The sequence below is a fragment of the Lontra canadensis genome, unplaced genomic scaffold, assembly GCF_010015895.1.
Source record: "Lontra canadensis isolate GAN:19392208 unplaced genomic scaffold, GSC_riverotter_1.0 scaffold41, whole genome shotgun sequence".
NCBI lineage: Eukaryota > Metazoa > Chordata > Mammalia > Carnivora > Mustelidae > Lontra > Lontra canadensis.
Window position 1 is genome coordinate 15,825,307 of NW_022631035.1, and position 20,411 is coordinate 15,845,717.

The 20,411-nt window shown below is 35.4% G+C and overlaps 1 protein-coding gene across 1 annotated transcript in view; it reads right to left on the bottom strand.

The window, feature by feature from the left end:
- LOC116875477 overlaps positions 1 to 20,411 on the bottom strand; it is an 86,924-nt gene that overhangs the window by 36,654 nt on the left and 29,859 nt on the right. The window contains exons 16-31 of the mRNA XM_032871037.1: positions 19,366 to 19,419; positions 16,393 to 16,497; positions 14,736 to 14,789; positions 13,979 to 14,083; positions 13,121 to 13,174; positions 11,684 to 11,788; positions 10,780 to 10,833; positions 10,015 to 10,119; positions 6,340 to 6,393; positions 5,579 to 5,683; positions 5,354 to 5,407; positions 4,976 to 5,077; positions 4,402 to 4,455; positions 3,411 to 3,515; positions 2,614 to 2,667; positions 575 to 673 (exon numbers count right to left, since the gene is read on the bottom strand). Coding sequence (XP_032726928.1) covers positions 575 to 673; positions 2,614 to 2,667; positions 3,411 to 3,515; positions 4,402 to 4,455; positions 4,976 to 5,077; positions 5,354 to 5,407; positions 5,579 to 5,683; positions 6,340 to 6,393; positions 10,015 to 10,119; positions 10,780 to 10,833; positions 11,684 to 11,788; positions 13,121 to 13,174; positions 13,979 to 14,083; positions 14,736 to 14,789; positions 16,393 to 16,497; positions 19,366 to 19,419 — 1,263 coding nt within the window. The remainder of the gene's footprint in view (positions 1 to 574; positions 674 to 2,613; positions 2,668 to 3,410; positions 3,516 to 4,401; positions 4,456 to 4,975; positions 5,078 to 5,353; positions 5,408 to 5,578; positions 5,684 to 6,339; positions 6,394 to 10,014; positions 10,120 to 10,779; positions 10,834 to 11,683; positions 11,789 to 13,120; positions 13,175 to 13,978; positions 14,084 to 14,735; positions 14,790 to 16,392; positions 16,498 to 19,365; positions 19,420 to 20,411) is intronic.

Consider the following 20,411-nt stretch of genomic DNA (forward strand, 5'->3'; position numbering starts at 1 on the left):
CAAATTAAAAAATATATAAGCGTATGAAGAAAAGGTAAATTTACCTCTCCTCAGTTTCATGACTACTCCTCCCCATTACTAACAGTTTTGTGTATATCCTTCCAGACTTTCCTTATGTTTATAAAGGTATACTATATATATTTTTTCAAAATTAATTATACTATACCTATTTTTCTGTTAACTTGTTATAGTGACCACAAAAATAAAGCCATCTCAAATCCATGAACAGAGAAATGAGGAATGGGTCAATGGATTGGGTTATAACCTGAGTTGATGTCAGAAATATATGGCACAGCGAGAAAAAAATACATTACAGATCCTATTTTTGTAAAACCAGACAACAGTAATCCCTCCCCTTCTCACTAGCACCTATCCCTACCCTGAGATGTATGTATAAAGAAACAGATTACAGATTTTAAATCAACAAAAATAAATGGCCTTTTTGCCCCTTGAGTTCTTGTAAAAGCTATTCACATGGCTTCAGGCAACAAATAATTTAAACATTTGAAACAGTCACAGTTAATCCTGCAAGCTCAACATCTTTTAAAATCACTGTGTTTTCCATAGGGCTCACCACTCAGAAGATCCTTTAACAGATTGAGTTCCTGTTCTGTAAGCTTGACCTCCATGGCTTCTAAAACAGGATCCAGATTATTTACATCAACCTTCCCTCCTTGAAAACATGAAAGGAAAGGGAAAAAATTGAATGATTATAAATATTTAGAAAAATGTGTAAACACATATTATTATCTTCAACTAACAGGCAATATACTGTTTTCCCCCAGCTTTATTGAGATATAACTGGCATATAAAATTGTGTAAGTTTAAGGTATACAATGTAATGATTTGATATACGTATATTGCAAAATGGTTACCACAATAAGGTTAGTTAACACATCCATCATCTCACAGTTACATCGTGTGTGTGTATGTGTGTGTGTGTGTATAGTTAAGATTTACTCTTTAAGCAATTTCCACAAATACGATATAGTATTGTCAACTACAGTCACAATGTTGTACATGTTGTACATGGTATCTCCAGAATTTACTCCTCTGATAGCTGGAGGTTTGTATTCTTTGATTATCTTCACCCATTCCTTTCCCCATTCCCCTGCCTCTGGCAACTATCAATCAGTTCTGGGTTTGTTTGTTTGTTTGTTTGTTTTTTCTGGATTCCAGATATAAGTGAAATCATATCGTATTGTATCAGACTGTTTTTTTCTGTCTGACTTATTTCACTTAGCATTGTGTCCTCAAGATTCATCCATGTTGTTGTAAATGGCAAGACTTCCTTCTTTTTTACAGCTGAGTAGTATTCTAATGTGTGTGTGTGTGTGTGTATCTCCTATTTTATTTATTCATTCATCTGTCCATAGATACATTGTTTCTGTGTCTTGAGTATTGTTAAATAATACCGCAAGGAACACGGGGGTATAAACACTTCTTTAAGATAGTAATAGTTGTTTACTGTTACGTGAATACACATGCTGAAAGAGAATGACTTCCTAATCTAGTATAACTGCGAAAATTTTCAGAGAAAGAACAAAACCACAATAGATTTGCATGATTCCTTATAAGCAGAGTTACAATTTAAAGAATTAAAAGTTAGAATTTGAACTTGTTTCCTCCAGTGTTAGACATACAGGCCCAGGAAAAAGTGAGGTGGGACAGGGCTGTGCAGCTGTAACTGAACAGCACTGAACAAAAATCTCCACACAGAAACAGAGATCGTATTTGTTTCCTAAACTCTTACTCTCAGATTATTTTCTCTGCTCCTGCTCACATTTTGGAATAAATGTTAAACCTTCCTCTCTGCGTCCCACTTTCCTCCTTCCTCCCCACTTCCTTCCTTGCTTTCTTTCTTTCCTCCTCCTATCTTTCCTTCCATCTTTATTTCTGTTCATATGTTTCTTCAGAGAAAGCCTGAAAAATGCAATCCAGTAGAAAACTTACATCTAAGACAAAGTAAGGGTTATTACCAGGAAAAACACAGATGTGATACAAGCAGCAAATTGTGTTATAATGTGTATAAAATTTATACCAATACCAATCTATTGGTATAAATTTAATGATAATTAGGGAGAGAGCCCAAATGTCCTTCAACTGATGAATGGTTAAAGATGTGGTACACACACACACACACACACACACACAGAAATATTATTCAGCCATCAAAAAGAATTAAATCTTGCCATTTGCAATGATGTGGATGGAACTAGAGCATATTACACTAAATGAAATAAGTCAGAGAAAGACAAATACAATATGATTTTACTCATATGCAGAATTAAGAAACAAAACAGATGAACACAGAAGAAGGGAAGGAAAAGTAAAATAACAGAGAGGGAGGCAAACCATAGAGGCTCTTAATTATAGAGAACTAACTGAGGGTTGCTGGAGGGTAGGTGGGTGGGGGAATGGGCTTGACAGGTGAAGGGGATTAAGGAGGGCACTTGCGGGGATGAGCACTGGGTATTCTATGTAACTGATGAATCATCAAATTCTACTCCTGAAACCAATACTATATGTTAACTAACTTAAATTTAAATAAAATTTTAAAAATTTAAGGCTTAAGGATATTTCATATGTCTCCTCTTTGTACTTCTTACTCACTTTTATTATATCTCACACCCTTCAGCAACCTGTTCTGAAACACCTTTTCATGAGCTGTAAGAGAAGGCACAGTTCAGATCTCTAGGAAATTGGTATGAAGAGTTACCAAATCATTATAAATTATATGACCGTAGAAGATACATTTCAATGATTTGCTTTAAAAATTAACCTATTTTATAGTTATACAATAAGGACATTTAAAAATATAAGTGTTTTCCATAGTGACAAACATGCCAACTCTTTGGAATTAGAGACATTTATTGAACTCTCTCATGGTGCAATTCTAAAAAATACATTAAACTGTATCTTTCTTTTTTTTCAGATTTTTTATTTATTTGAGAGAGAGAGAGAATGAGAAAGAGAGAGAGCATGAGAAGGGGGAGGGTCAGAGGGAGAAGCAGACTCCCTGCTGGGCAGGGAGCCTGATGTGGGACTCGATCCAGGGACTCCAGGATCGTGATCTGAGCTGAAGGCAGTTGCTTAACCAACTGAGCCACCCAGGTGCCCATGTCTTTCTTTTTATTCCACTGATGTCCTATTTCTCCTTCTGATTTTTCATTGCTCTGATTGAAAAACTGTGGCTGATCTGAAGGGGAAGAATTAGTCAATTGGACAACTATATGGCAATGTAGTGATGAATCTAAAATTGTGATCGAAGAGGTAATGACAGAATTTCTATCAATCTAAGGCATTTTTAAGGCAAAACTGTACTATTAGAAGATTGAGAATGGGTCACATTAACCCATTAAATCAAGTTCCCTGGATGGCAAGGTGGCGTTTATGTGGCATTTACTTACCATCAATGGGTAGTGTTTTCAGCAAGTGCTTGTGCTCCTTATCTGTAAGCTCAATCCCCATGTCTTTCAGAATATTTTGTAGGTCACTGGCATCAATCTTTTCTCCTTTGAAAAGATGGAATAGTTGTAGGTTAAAATATGAAGGGACAATCTAATTATTTTAAATCATGTAGACATACACTTCTGCTGCTCTAGTCTTTTCTCTAATACCAGAATAAGAAGGAAAAGCAGAGTGAAAGATTTCCTGATAAAAAGAGTCAAATGGTAAATAAAAAATAGAATTTGTCCCTTAGTAATACTAAACAGGAAGGGGTGGCTGGGTGGCTCAGTCAGTTAAGGGTTTGCCTTCAGCTCAGATCATGTTCCTGAGGTCCTGGGATCGAGCCCTACATTGGGCTCTGTGCTCAGCAGGGAGTTTGCTTCCCTCTCTCCTCTGCCCCTCTCCCTGCTTGTACTCTTTCCCACTCTCTCAAATAAATAAATAATGTCTTTCAAAAAGATAGTGAACAGGATATATTCCTGATACTGAGAATAATACCACATAGTGCAGAAGCAAATCTGATCATATAGTTACCTAAAAATAAGGTCAAGAGATGGTTAGTATAATATAATACACAATTAACAAACTATGACATATTTTACTTTATTTTGTTAAAACTATGTGATTAGTTGGCGGCAGTGGACTTATTATTTTTAATGTTCCACTCTACTTTTACTGTGTCCATCTAGTTTTTGGTCTATAAGTACCAGCCAGATAGTTTCATTGAAAAAAAAAGAAGCATCAGAGTATAAGACTTATTAGGAGGAAGTTATCTTTTTGTTTTACTTATAAACTCAGATCATGTTAGATTAAGCTATTGATCAGTAGATGCAAATATTTATCAAAATGAATGCTGAAAATATGTGAATTTATAGCCAGTTTGAGAACATGTTATTAAAATTTTTAATGTAAATCATGATTTATTACAAATCATTTTTAACAAATTCTTACCTGTAAAAGCTTTCGCTTTATCCTTCAAAGTTTCCAAAGCAACTTTATTATCACCTGTAACAAAAAACCATAACTTGAAGCTCATAAAATGATGTAAAACACATACACATGTATATATATAAAACACAATGATGTAAAACACAACTCCTCCCCTTCACATTATAATAGCACTTAAGTGTCCTGGACATCTTATTAAGTACTTCAAGTTGTCATTCAATAAATATTTACTCAGAATATGTTATAAGCATAGAGTAGAAAAAAAATTAAAATATTAAAGATATACTTATTTCAAAAATGTAAATTTGACTTTCTATTTCATAAAATATCAACTGTTGAATTTGACGATGAAAAGATAGGATTCAAAAGTGGCTTTCTTGTTCTTGGAATTGGGAAGACTCTTCTAGAGACCATGCCACCTGTGTTCACAAACTACATTCCCAGCTTCTTTGTCAGTGTCATTGCCTCATCTCCAATCTTGACATCTTCTGCATAAAAAGTTCCCTTCCATTCCTCTCATTGCTAAAAGGTACATAAAATCTAAAACTCAAAATCCAACAGTATCTCATATGCTCACCACTGACGGGCAGGTTTTGTTTCAGATCTTCCAGTTCCTTGTCAGTGAGCTCGATTCCCATGTTGCCTACAACGGTTTCTAGGTTCTTGACGTCAATCTTCCCTTAATCAGAAAGAGAAAGGCCTGTGAGGAAAATTGAGTGACTCTAAGAAAGTTATTTTTAAGTTAAAATTTTTTTTTTAAGAGAAGATGGGTCTTTCTGTCAAGGCATAAAAACTAAAATTTTATTACCAAAACATGGATACCACAAAGTCCAACTCTGGGCAAATACTTACAATAAGGAGTACAGTAACAGAATCAACATGGCAGTTAAGGTGAATGGTAAATGTAGTTACTGTTCCAATAGGAATTCTAGGTTTATAGTGACTTTGTACTCACCTGTAATAGCTTTCACTGCTTCCATCAAGTTAGGCAGATCAACATTCCCATTTGCTACATAAGTCCAAAAGAGACATATAATCAGTGACATGAACTTAGAAAAAGATATAAATTATTCATATAGTATAATAAATTCCAGCTAAATTTGACTCATATCCTAATTTTAATGGATATTCCTGTAAGTAGAGGATTACCCGATGCCCTAGTGCTATCTCTTGGGCTCACCATCAACTTGTAGTTGTCCTGACAGTTCAGCAAATTCCTCCTCTGTGAGCCTCATTCCCATATTTTCCAAATTAGTATAGAGGTTATTAGTTTTCATCTTCCCACCTTAGGAAAGAGACAGTGAAGCAACATTTGGAAAAAAAAGTATATATAGCAAAATTTAAAAAAAAATAGTGAAACTATTAACTTTAATGACCACATATTATTAAAACAAAAGAGACAAAACATAAAACATATTTCATGCCTCTGTTATGGTTACATTTCAACAAGACTAAAACCCCAAATAGACCTGTCCACTTGAAGACCCAAAGAGAAAGTCAGGAGAGAGTCAGAATGAGAATTGTATTTCCTTTAGTCTATTCTTTTTGACAAGCCTACATAATAAAACAGGGTTAAGGGGCTCGAACAAATAGAACTACAGGCCACTAACTTAATTACTCAGAACAAAAAGTAGGGTTATTTTTGTTTATTGATTTGACATATTATGTATCATTGTAGCTGACCATTGCTCTTTGAAAATGATCAGGGTTTTTTGTTTGTTTGTATTTCATAGGATTGATTTTTCTTTTTGAGAAAGAGTTGAAAAAAATCTAAGAAGATACTGGACTGCCTGCCAAGAGAGAGTGCATATTAACAGCAGATAAAATGTAGTTATGCTGAAGGAATCATAAATGAAAACTTAAAGAGGGCCAAGGTTCATGCTTAGATGATATATCTGGAGAATCCAGATAATATGCCTTATAATTTTGTTTCTTACTTACTTTTAGGAGACTTCATAGCCTTCAGTAACCTATTACGATATAACTTTCCATTGGCTGTAAGAAAAGTCAGAATTCATGTAATGGTAAAATGAATATGAAATTCACAAAAATAGCACAAGTAGAATCATTTGGAAACAGAAAATCTAGTCTTTTATCAATATACAAAAATTGATTGTATATACTGTTGCAATGAGCAAACCAAAAAGGAAACTAAGAAAGCAATTCCATTTACAAGAGCATCAAAAAGAGTAAAATGCTTAAGAATCATTTTAACAAAAGAAGTACAAAACTTATACTCTGGAGATTATAAAACATTGTAGAAAGAAATTAAAGAAGACCTAAAGAAATGAAAAGACACCTAAGTTTATGGATTGGAAGACTTAATATTGTGAATATGGCAATACTCCCCAAATTGATCCATGGAATCAATGCACTCTTATAAAAAATTCTAGCTGGTTTGTTTGCAGAAATTAATGAGCTGATCCTAATATTCATATGGTAAAGCTGGGGCCCCAAATAGCAAAAATAATCTTGAAAAGGAAAAAAGAAGTGGGGGTCTCACACTTTTTTTTTTTTAAAAGATTTTATTTATTTATTTGAAAGAGAGGCAGTGAGAGAGAGCATGAGCGAGGAGAAGGTCAGAGGGAGAAGCAGACCTCCCTGTGGAGCTGGGAGCCCGATGCGGGACTCGATCCTGGGACTCCGAGATCATGACCTGAGCTGAAAGCAGTCGTCCAACCAACTGAGCCACCCAGGCGTCCCTCACACTTTTTTTATTTAAAGATTTATTGATTTATTTGAGAAAGTGAGCACGCTGGCTTGTGATGTTCATGGGGGGAGGGACAGGGCAGAGGGAGAGAATCTTAAGTAGTCTCCCTGCTGAGCGCAGAGCCCCATATAGGGCTCAATCCCACAACCCATGAGATTATGACCTGAGCTGAAACCAATAGTTGGACACTTAATCAATGGAGCCATCTAGGCACCCCACACACTTTTCATTTTAAAAACTACAAAACTACAGTAATCAAGACAGTGGGATACTGTCATTAAAAAAAAAAGTGGATATATAGATCAATGGAATAGAATTTTGAATCCAGAAATAAGCCTTCCAATTTCTGGTCAATTGACTTTTGACAAGGGTACCAGCACCATTCAGTGAAGTAAGAACGGGCTTTTCGACAAATGGTGCTGGGACAACTGGATATTCACATGCAAAGAGAATATTCTTTTGGATCCCTATCTCACACTATATACAAAAATTAACTCAAGATGGGGCCGTTGGGTGGCTCAGTCAGCTAAGTGTGTGACTCTTGATTTTGGTTTGGGCTGTGATCTCAGGGTCATGAGATTGAGCTCTGCATAAGGTTCTATGCTGGGTGTAGAGCCTGCTTGGGATTCTCTCTCTCCCTCTCTCTCTGCCCCTGCTCAACTCTCTGTAAAAAAATAAAAATAAAAAATTAACCGAAGGTGGATCAAAGACCAAATTATAAATGTTAAAACTATAAAAATATTAGAAGAAAACAGCTGTAAGTTTTCTTAACCTTAGGTTAGACAATGTTTTTTTTTTTTTTATATATGACACCCAAAGCACAAGCAACAAAAGAAAAAATTATAATCTGGACATCAACAAAATTAAAAACTTCTGCACATCAAGGAACACTATCAAGAAAGTAAAAATATAATTCACAGAACAGGAGAAAACTTTTGCAATCATATATCTGATAAGGAACTTGTATCTAGAAAACATAAGGGACTTGTATCTAGAATATATAAAGAACTTCTATGATTCAATAATAAAAAGACACCTAATTTAAAAATGGACAAGGGATATGAATAGATTTTTCTCCAAGGGAGACATACATTTAGCTAATATACACATGAAAAGATGCTTAACATCATTAGCCATCAGGAAAATTGAAACCAGAATAAGATACAACCTCACACTCACTATGAGGTAATCAAAGGACAGATAACAAGTGTTGACTAGGATGTGGAGAAATTGGAACTCTGATGGACTGCTGGTAGAAATGTAAAGTAGGGCAGCCACTCTGGTAAACAGCCTAGCTTCCTCAAATGGTTCAACATAGAGTTACAATATGACCCAACAATTTCACTCTTAAGTTATATACCCAAGATAAAAGAAAATATGTATCCATGTAAAAACTTGTACATGAATGTTCAGAGGAGTATTATTCATAATAGCTAAAATGTGGAAACCATCCTAATATCCATCAATCCAAGAATGGATAGATAAAATGTAGTATGTCCATACACAGCATATTATTCAGCTGTGAAAAGAAACAAAGTACAGTTGACCTTTGAAACAGGGGTTTGAACTCTGCATGGAGTGTTTGCAATGCTGTAAATGTAAATGTAAATGTATTTTCTCTTCCTTACAATTAATTTCTTTCCTTCCTTCTCTTCTCTTCCTTTCCTTTCCTTTCCTACCCTCCCTCCCTCCTTCTCTTTCTTTCTTTCTTTAAGATTTTTATTTATTTAGAGAGAAAAAGAGAGAGAGTGCGAGCAGAAGAAGGGGGAAAGGGTAAAGGTAAAGGGAGAGAATCTCAAGCAGGCTCTGTGCTGAGCATGGACCTGAATGTCAGCTTGTGACCTGAGCTTGTAATCAAGAGTCAGAAGTTTAGCCGACTGGGCCACCCAGGCACCTGTCTTCCTTATGATTTTCTTAATAACACTTTCTTTTCTCTAGCTTACCTACTGTAAGAGTATATAATACATATAGCATACAAAACATATATCAATGGACTGTTTATGTTGTCTGTAGGGCTTCTGGTCAGCAGAAGGCAATTAGTAGTTAAGTTTTTGGAGAGTCAAAAGTTATATACAGATTTTTGTCTGCTCAGGGAGTCAGTGCTCCTAGCTCCCGTGTTGTTCAAGGGTCACCTCTACTGAGAATACGTAACAGGATTGGGATGAACCTTGAAACCATTGTGCTAAGTGAAACTAGTCACAAAGCACCACAAATTGTATGATTCTCTTTATGTGGAACATTCAGAACAGGAAAACGGATAAAGATAGAAAATAGTCATTGCTCAGAGCTGAGGGGCATGGAGAAATTGGAAGGTGACTGTCAGTGGGTCTGGGGTATCTTTCTGGGATAATAGAAGTGTTCTAAAGTCGTTTGCAGTGATGAAGGCAGGATTTTGTGAATATATTAGAATTCACTGAGTTGTATACTTTATTGGGTTAATTGTATGATACGTGCATGATGTCTCAGTAATTCTGTTAAAAATGTTTTACTCCAAATTTTCATCTTTGTGTAACAATGAAATTATAAGGAAGAGAAGGCTTTTTCAATATGATAAACTTATCCTCTTGAGTAGGCTTACTATACTGTATAAATATCTTCCCTTTCTTTTTAATTACTTTATCTTTAATTTCTTCCACTGCTCTCTTATCTCTTTTTTTTTTCCTTCTTTTGGTATAAGCCCTGAAGGGCAACAGCAGACATTTGTTAGTTCTGATGGCAACTTACATCTGAGGAATTGCTTGGTTTCTAAAATAAACTCTAAATGACACTCACAGTTTTTATATGTAGCTTACATTTTGGTTTTTAAAAAATGTTCTATCATATTTTAGAAGAAATTAAAAAGTTGCATGCAGATCCACAAAAATCTAAGTTCCCTGGAAGATTCCACAGACTCTTGTATGACTCACCATCAATCGGCAGTATTTTCAGCATCTCCTCTAGTTCCTTATCTGCAAACTCAATTCCCAGATTTCCCAGAACATTTTTTAGATTATTTGACTCAATCTTCTCACCTTTGAAAATAGGAAATTTGGTATACACCTTCATTTCACATAACAGTAATTATTTCTAATGAAATAATTATTTTAGGATAATTAATATCATCTCCTCATTTTCAGACTGAAGAATAAAGTAAAAATAAAACATTTCAACAACAAAATCAGTGTAGATGTTAGGTCAAATTTATTTCCTTAATATGAACAAGAGAGTTTCTTCTAAAATTAGGGACAGACTACTTTCAGAATAAAATTTGATCTATTGATTAAAAAAATAGATGCTTACATGAATTTTTCTTTGAAAAAGTATTTTAGTTAAAAAAATAAGAATTAAATTATAAATGCAATGAAGGCATTACCTCAATCAATTTTAGGCTCCATTCTGATTTTCTGTGTCATTCTATAGGTGGTTATTAATCACTGGTGAACTGAATTATATTATTGACATAAACAACAGAGATTATAGAACTTGAAAGCAAGAGATAGTATGGTAATTTCATTGTAAAAACCGATAATTTTATATCAATACATGAAACATTAGAGACAAATACTTCATTAACAAATAAAGAGAAATACCAGAATTTAGAAGTCAATGATGGAGTACTAGGAAATATCAGAAAAAAACAAAATTTAATGTAGATAATAGGAATCCTAATTTTATGGTAACTTTTCACTCACCTGTAAAATCTGTGATGTTTTCCATCAGTGTTTCTAGAGGAATTTTCTCATCAACTATAGAAGAAGATCAAAATCACAGTATATTATATTATAGATCTCATATGTTATAGATCTCATATATCATATAGATCTCATATTATGAGATACAATACAAAGTTGGTGGAAAAACATAGGAACAACTATAATAGTTGCACTTCTATGGGTCAGGCCTTATCCTAATTGTTTTATATGTTTATTTAACAATTTTTTAAAAAGATTTTATTTATTTATTTGACAGAGAGATCACAAGTAGGCAGAGAGGCAGGCAGAGAGAGAGGGCGAGGCAGGCTCCCCGCTGAGCAGAGAGCCCAATGAGGGGCTTGATCCCAGGACCCTGATATCATGACCTGAGCCGAAGGCACAGGCTTAACCCACTGAGCCACCCAGGAGCCCTTAACAAATATTTTTGAACACATTTTCTAGATTATTATTCTCTCCAGTTTTTAAGATTAGCATGAATGAGAGGAACAACCCAACATGAAAACCATACAATTGCAGTGATGCAATTTGGCCTATAATATCTCAAATTTATTTGTGTTAGAGGAAGTTATTCAGAAGTGAGTGCACTGAAAGAATGCTCCATTCTCGTATTCAGAATTGGAAAGACTACTAACCATGATACTTGCAGAGAGTATGAAAGTCACACCTATAACACATATAAAAAATCTGTTTCAATTTTGACTTTGTTAACTGGATACTCATCAACTCAAATGACATTCTCCATGTTTTAGTCATTGCTGTGTTGTATCACCACTTGGCTCTTGGGCTTTCCCTTCCCCTTATGGAAAAGGACATTTCTTTCCTTAAAGGTTCTTTTAACTAAACTCTCTCCAGGGTTAACCAGTGTATCTGATAACATCCTTACCACCAACATGTATGTTTTCAACTAGATCTTTAAGTTCTGTATCTGCAAGCTTGATCCCCAGGTTGTTCAGAACGGTGTCCACGTTGTTGATATTGACTTTCCCACCTAAGAAATATAACAGTGCATAAAGAATATTAAATGACCCCAAAGGACAAGTGCTTACACTCTTTTGATACACATATCCCATTGTGAATTTCTTAAACAGTAGATCATTACTCATATAATTTGCACACTGTTTCAGACAGATTATATACTCACTAAAGCCTATTCAAGGATTCCCCCAAAGTCTACTACTTACCTAAAGTAAGGAATATTTGCTCTAAAGTGAACATAATAAAAAAAAGAATAATTTGGGAAAATTGCCACTTCTTTGGTGCCAATACACTTGTATTGTTTACTAGTAGAATATAACTCGTTCACTAGTAAAATATACCTCTCCATTAAACAAATAAAGTAAAAAAAATAAATTAATTAGTGTTCAACAATTTTAACACAGAGACCAAATATTTTAAGCCCTCAACTACAAAGTTTGAATTAAGGCTACTTCCCTTGAGATTTGTCTTGGGGACCAGCCTACACAAACACAAGGTTTTAAAGGGCACTCAGTACTGAAATTAGTTTGAAAAAGGTATAGAAATAGAGGCTCAGAGTATGGACAGGTCTCTCAATAAGTGAATGAGAAAGGGAAGAAAGAGATTGAGTTGTGGCCAAAGAGGGGTATGAAGAGTTTTAGTTTGCTTATTTTATAGGATGGGATACGCTGAGCATGTAGATGGGCTGAAAGGAAGGCCTGTCCATTGAGGAAGAGGTTGAAAATGGTGAATGGGATGAAGTCTTAAAGATGTGGGAGAGAATGGAGTCAATCCTGGTAAGCCTTGAAGAGGAAGAGCTACTTTTCACTCATCCTTTGATACTAGGACGGGTATGCTTAAAGATACCTGTAAAGGTAGGGATTGGGGATAGAAAGCTGAGGGCTATCACTCTTGCTAGCCTCAATTTTCTTGGAGCATTGAACAAAATCTGGTGGAGAAAAAATAAATGGTGTTCAATAAATGCTCAGGGAATTCTGGTACTGGAGGTAAATATTCTTTAGTTCTCAACAGTTGTAGATTGACTTTTGATGAATGAATTCAGTCTATTTTTTTTCTGCTATTTATTAAATTCCCTGAATCATTGCTAATCCTTTCTATATTTTTTTGCTATGCAAACTTGAAATTTGGTATTTTTCTTCCTGAAAATTTGGAAAATGACAAGAAAGTGTGGTGCTTTACTTCCAAGATAGAACATGAGATTATCTGCTAAAATAAAGATTGAACTCTAAAAAAGTATACATTTGCAATCAGTATATATGACAGATGGCAGCAAATTCATATTTCAGAAACAGTATAAAATGAAGATCTCATATTCATTTGTATTCTCATTATGTTTCTCACCCACCTTTAAGAGACTTCACACCTTCTAGCAACCTGTTCTTGAAGACTTTGTTATCATCTATAAAAAAAGGGCACATTTAAGGTCATGGTGAAATGATGTGGCTTTTCACTAAAATTATTTCAGTAAAACTGGAATTTTCATGATATACTCTATGATATACTCTAGAAATTTCCCCCATTAATATAAAGTATGAGAGAAAATTAGGGAAAGTTTATAACACGGTAAGTCTATCCAAAATTTAGCACACAAGGTGCCCTATAATATACACAACTTTTTTGGTAACAGCACCTCTGACCTTTTATACCCTCACAGTTTAACACCCCTCTTTCCCTTGTTTACTTCCCACAATTGCCTGTAGCTATCTACAAGGTAAGGGTATCCTCAGAAATTTATTCCCTTCAATGGTATGAGTCAGTATGCTGGGGATGCTTATCCCAAAACTGAAAGATAAACTGCATAGATGGAAAATTCCCTCAGGAATAAGTAAACATTTAAATTATTTTGAGATGGGTATAATTTTTAAATTTATTTATTTTTGCATCTTAGCAAATGGGGATAGTTTGAGTTTTAAAAAAGAGCTCAAAAGGAAACAAAACAAAACAAATGAACATGGGGGAAAAAAAGAGAGAATAAAACCAAGAAACAGACTCTTAACTATAGAGAACAAACTGATGGTCACCAGAGGGGAGGTGGGTAGGGAGATGGCTGAAATAGGTGATGAGGATTAAGGAGGCCCTTGTGATGAACAGTGGGTATGGAAGTGCTGAATCACTAAATTCTACAACTGAAACTAATATTACACTGTATGTTAACTAACTTTTAAAAACCCTTTAAGGTCACATCAATATTTGAAATATTTACCATTGAAAGGCAGACTTTTCATCAGCTTCAAACGTTCCTTATCTGTGAATTCTATTCCCATGTTTTTCAGAAGAGTTTTCACATCTTTAGCATCAAGCTCCCCTCCTTAAAAAAGGCAGACATCATGACATATATGAATTTAAAGGATCATTTAATGATTCCAAATAGGAAAAATCAATCTATAGCTACATAGCTTGAATACGTACAGAATAAAGAACGAAGGCCAATGAGACCTCTCCAAGTATACTATGACATTCACAAAAAAAGAATTTGATCTTTAAATGCTAACAAAAGAAGTCACAATCATATTGACAATGACAAAGCAATTCTGAACCCAGTGAAACTTACATTGTGTATCTGTCTTTTCAATTAGAATACTGTCAATTAATTATTCAAATAATTATATCAAATAAGATCTGTTAGTCTCATTTTTATAAGTTTTCTGCAGTTTTTACCAAAATTTTACTTCATATATTATTTTACTAATATAGAATTTGGCTATATTGTATGGTGACTAACATAACATTAAAAAAAAAACCTAGTACCTGGGCCCCTTTATTAAAAAAAAAAAAGAATTTGGCTGTTCTAAAGTGAAGAACAAAATATATAAATAAAATATATACCAGAAAATACATAAATTGTTAGTAATTTAATGAATAAGGAAATAAATGCCATAACTAGGTGGCAATTGAGGGATAATGATAAAATATAATTACTATAAATACTAAATGTCTTGGATAGATAATTTTTCACTTACCTGTAGTAACTTTGACTTCATCCATCACCTCTTTCAGACCAACCATCCTATTAGCTACCAAAAAAGGCACAATGCAAATAATGTCAGAAGTACAGAACACAAACGTAAGACACATATTTTGTGGAAACAATTCCATGAAAAATTCCCTGGATCTCAGGGAGTTAAAATGATCTCCGTTAATACAAAGGTCTCTTATATCTTAGAAACTGGGTCAGGAAAATTGTGCTCTTCCCAGTGTTTTGGATGCCATTATAAGCCATAGTTGAAGATATCGGAGTTGACTAGGTATTCTGGAAACTTTACTTCATGTAGCAACAAACAGCTGAGAAAGGGACCATTAATCTAGCTTGGTATGTTTTAAGATTGCTTCCTGCAGGAGATAATTCATGAACTATATTAATGTATCAGAGCGGCTAATCTAAAATATGGAGGGATGGAAAAAACTTCACATGGAGAAGCTGAGAAAAGGGAAAAGTAGAGGGGCATCATGCTATGTGTTTGAAACTACAAATAGTTCAACATGGCTTGAACAGAAGGAAAATGAGAGAAGATATATCCAGATGGGCAGATGGAGACTGAAGGTCTCATGCACTATGATAAGAATCTTTGAATTCATTTTAGAGCGAAGATTTCAGTAGACAGAAGGATAGATAGAAAAATGGGCCTGTTGACTTCTCTATAAATAGATTTTCAAATCCTTTTTATTTTGCTTTCTTATTATCTAGACCTATTAGATCCTGACAGTACCCTCTGCAATTCTTGGTATACACAGGGAAAGGTGATGCTACTTTGATTAATTGTAATGATGATCCAAGATTTACTCTGACTTTAAAATAAGGCTCTCCAGGGGCACCTGGGTGGCTCAGTCAGTTAAACCTCTGCCTTCAGCTTAGGTCATGATCCCAGGGTCCTAGGATCAAGACCCGCATCAGTCTCCTTGCTCAGCAGTGAGCCTGCTTCTCCCTCCCCTTCTACCTGCTGCTCTGCCTACTTGTAATCTCTCTCTCAGGGTTTGTGTCAAATAAATAAATAAGATCTTTAAAAAAAATAAAATTAGGCTCCCCTCCTAGTATCCATAGATAAACGAATGGATAAAGATGTGATACACACACACACACAGGCAAATATTTTTTAGCCATAAAAAAGGATGTGATCTTGCCATTTGTAACAACAATGCGGATGGAGCTAGAGGGTATAATGCTAAGTGAAATAAATCAGAGAAAGACAAATATCACACAATTTCACTTATCTGTGGTATTTAAGAAACAAAACAAATGAACAACAACAACAAAAAACCAAAAAGAGAGAGGAGACAAACCAAGAAACAGACCCTTAACTATAGAGGACAAACTGGTGGTTACCAGAGGGGAGGTCTGTGGGAGAACGGATGAAATTTATGATGGGGCTTGATGAGTACACCTGTCATCATGAGCACTGAGTAATGTATAGAATTATTGAATTACTATACCGTACACTTGAAATAATATAGCATAGTATGTTAACCTTATAGGAATTAAAATTTTAAAAACTTAAATTAAAAAAATAAAATTAGGCTCTCCTCCAACCTCTCTAATATGCATCTGTCAAATCAATCTATTTTTAAACACATCAGATATAAAGCAAAATAGAAGATGCCTTGAAGATATCTAATGCTCACCATCAACTTCTAGGTTTTCTGAGAGATTTGCAAGTTCCTCTTCTGTGAGCTCAATTCCCAATTTTTTTAGAGTGTTGTCCAGCTCATTTGTACGAACCTTCCCCCCTTAGAAAAGAGACAATGTAGGAATTATGAAAAAAGTATATAAGTATATTATACCAAAATTTTGCATGCATATCAACATTCTGTTTATTGGTTTTTATAAGGTGAGGTGATGAATGTGGTAATCATTTTGCAATATATAAGTGTATCAAATATCACACTGTATACTTTAAACCTACGTGTTATATGTCAATTATGCACCAATAAAGTTGATAAAGAAAAGACTATCCCATGGCCAACTGACTGAGGAAGAAAAAAAAACTGAATCTGAGCCACTTTGTCTTCCTGTTCCTATGTGTCTACAAGTAAAAAAAGGGATGACTTTACTGATTGGAGTGATTTATTCTGACCATCAGGGGAAACTGGGCTGCTGCTACTACACAGTGGGGATAGGGATAGATATGTCTAAAATGTAGGACACCTGCTGGTATCCCCTTGTTCTGTGATTAAAGCTAATTGTAAATTAAATAATGCAATACAACAGAGACAGGTCCGACAATGGCCCTTATCCTTCAGGAACAAAATTTAGGATCACCCACCAGGTAAGGAGTTAGGAGCAGCTGAAGTGCTTGGTGAGAGAGAGGGCAATACGAAATGGAAATGCAAAAGGCAAGATAAATACTAACTATATCCATGTGACCAGTTGCTAAAGGACTGCCCAAGACTGTAACAGTTATGAGTATTTAACCAATTCTTTTCTTTTTATCTCCTCCTCCATTTTCCCTGCATCTACATAAGATTTGTGAACAGAAGATTTGTGAACAGTAGCTAGTCTTATATCATTGTTTAAATTATAGGATGTCAAGGAAGAATGTGAGTCAATTAGAAAATGAACATAACCTAGAGATGGATAGAGTGATAGCTGGGATTTTGAAACATATTCTGAGAAGAGGGTTAGCATAGTTTTGGTTGTATGAGAAACTGTGATTACTGTTTTTATTAGAAATATAGGAGAGGCTAAAAGATATATATATATATGTGTGTGTGTGTGTGTATATATACACACACACACACACATATATATATATATATGGCTGCCAAGTTGCCAAGGGGAAGATGATGGTAGACTGTGACTGTGTCAAATTGGCTAAACTGGAATTATATTTCTAGGATTTCCCTCACCTATAGAGTTCTGGCAGGCCACAGAAAATTTTGCAGGAGATCTGGAAGGCACAAGTGAAGGAGCTGCTCCTATACTCTAAAGGTCAGTGTCAGGGAGACCCTGGGGTGGCTCAGTCAGTTAAACGTCTCACTCCTCAGGTCATGATCTCAGGGTTGTGAGGTTGAGCTTAAGATTTTCCACCTTGGGGCACCTGAGTGGCTCAGTGGGGTAAGCCTCTGCCTTGGGCTCAGGTCACAATCTCAGGGTTCTGGAATAGAGACCCACAAGGGGTTCCCTGCTCAGCAGGGAGCCTGCTTCCCCCCCTCTCTCTGCCTCTCTGCCTACTTGTGATCTTACTCTCTGTGTCAAATAAATACATAAATCTTTAAAAAAAAAAGATTTTCTACCTTTTCCTATGCTCCTACTCCCCACCACATCCCTGCCCTGGCTCACACACACTCTCTTTCTCTCTCAAAAAATATTACAATCAATCAATCAATCATAAATGTCGGTGTCGGGTTCCAGGTGCCATTACAGCCCCTGATAATGTTCTTAATCTTCTGGATTGCCTTGTTGGCAGAGGGTGGAAGCCATGCATCCAGATCTGGCTCTCACCACTTCTAGTCTTGGGCTAAGCACATGTCTATCTCCTTGGAGAGAGATGCCAGTTTCTTTCTCAGGTCACTTACAGTCTTAAGGGTGGGAGAAACAAGAGAGACATGAATTCCAGTTTGTCCTCATGGGTTCTAGTTTTTTCTTGTTGTTGTTTTCATACCAGTTTTTCCTCCTGAGTGCTGGCATTGCTGACTATGTTGATTTCAGGGCCATAGGCCCACCACCAAAAGCAGAGGTGACAGTTTTCAAAGACTTCTTTACCAGCTCTCACAATTGCATAAAATCTAATCCTTACAATAAATCTTTTATTCCATGTCACTCATAGTGATTTTGCTTCTTTAATAAAGCCCTAATGAATATAATAATCATAAATTCTATTAAAGTAAAACAGAACAAAAAAGAGAAATTTTGTGTCTTTGTATAATCACCTTTGAACAAAGCCCAAATCCCAAACAGACTTGTTCAAGGATACAAAAATCAGGAAAACAGTTAAAGTTAGATCTTGTCTTAATAACAAGCCTATATAGGGGTGGCTGGGTGGCTCAGTAGGTTAAAGCCTCTGCTTTTGGTTCAGGTCATGGTCTCAGGGTCCTGGGATGGAGCCCCGCATTGGGCTCTCTGCTCAGCAGGGAGCCTGCTTCCTCCTCTCTCTCTCTCTGCCTGCCTCTCTGCCTACTTGTGATCTCTGTCTGTCAAATAAATAAATAAAATCTTAAAAAAAATAACAAGCCTATATAACAAAACAAATTAAGCAGTTAAAGCAAGTGAAACTGCAGACAACCAATCTAATACTTGTACGTAATAAATAGGGGCTGTATATATATAATGTTTTTTGCATGAGTTTCTATATTAGCTACCCATAGAATTGACCAAATCCCTTGAACAAGGCTAACCCTTCCTTTCTCTTATGCTGTGACTTCCTAGGTTTGATTGTTTTTTTGGTGGGAGAGGGATGTACACAGTTGAAAAAAAATGCGAGTATATGGAATTTCCTATAAGATAAAAATATATGCTGTTACTGGTTAAGATGTGGATATACTGAAAATAATAATAAATAAGTAATGATACCAAAGCAAGGAGCCAGGATTCATAATTGAATGGTGTCAAGTTGGGGAAGTCAGACAATATGAATTTTAACTGGGTTTCTTACTTACCATAGAGAGATTTCATACCCTTCAGCAACCCATCCTGATATACCTTCCCAGCAGCTGTGAAAAAAGCCGTAATTCATGTAATGGTGAAACTAACATAGAATCACAAAAATGGCCTGAATTAAATAATTTCAGAAAAAACATTTTAAGAAGACTTGTCTCTAATTTTTAGATTACTTCATCTTATATAGCAAAGTTTGGAAACAGAAACTTCTTTCATGGTGACAAACCTTCCTATTCCAGTACCCGAGAGAGTCTACTTGCTCAAACATGAGTATAGCCAACCTTTCTTTCTTTCTTTTTTTTTTCCCCCAATTTTTAAAATTTAAATTCAGTTTAGTTAACATTCAGTGTTATTAGTTTCAGGGGTAGAATTTAGTTATTCATCAGTGGCATATAACACCCAGTGCTCATTACATCATGTGCCCTCCTTAATGCCCATCACCCAGTTACCCCATCTCTCACCAACTCCCCCTCCAGCAACCCACAAATTGTTTCTTATAGTTAAGAATCTCTTATGGTTTGCCTTCCTCTCTGTTTTTATCTTATTTTATTTTTCCTTCCTTTCCCCTATGTCCATCTGTTTTATTTCTTAAATTCCACATATGAGTGAAATCATATAGAACTTCCCTTTCTTTTTATTTCTGCTTATCTTTATTCTTTTCTTCACGGATCTCCAATCTCTCTCTCTTCCCTTCTCATGCTATAAACAAATTAGTGGCTTGACAAATAACAACATGTTTAGTTATTAATGTCCACTCTTGTCTAAAGGGTTACTTAATTTCCATTATAAATGCTAAGACAGGTTGCTATATACCTTCAGGTTGCTATATACCTTAGAACTCAATTTAATATTTTTTCTTTTGTACTTTTTTTTTTTTTTAAAGATTTTATTTATTTATTTGTCAGAGACAGAGGGAGAGAGAGTGAGCAAGCACAGGCAGACAGAGAGGCAGGCAGAGGCAGAGGGAGAAGCAGGCTCCCCGCCAAGCAAGGAGCCCGATGTGGGACTCGATCCCAGGACGCTGGGATCATGACCTGAGCCGAAG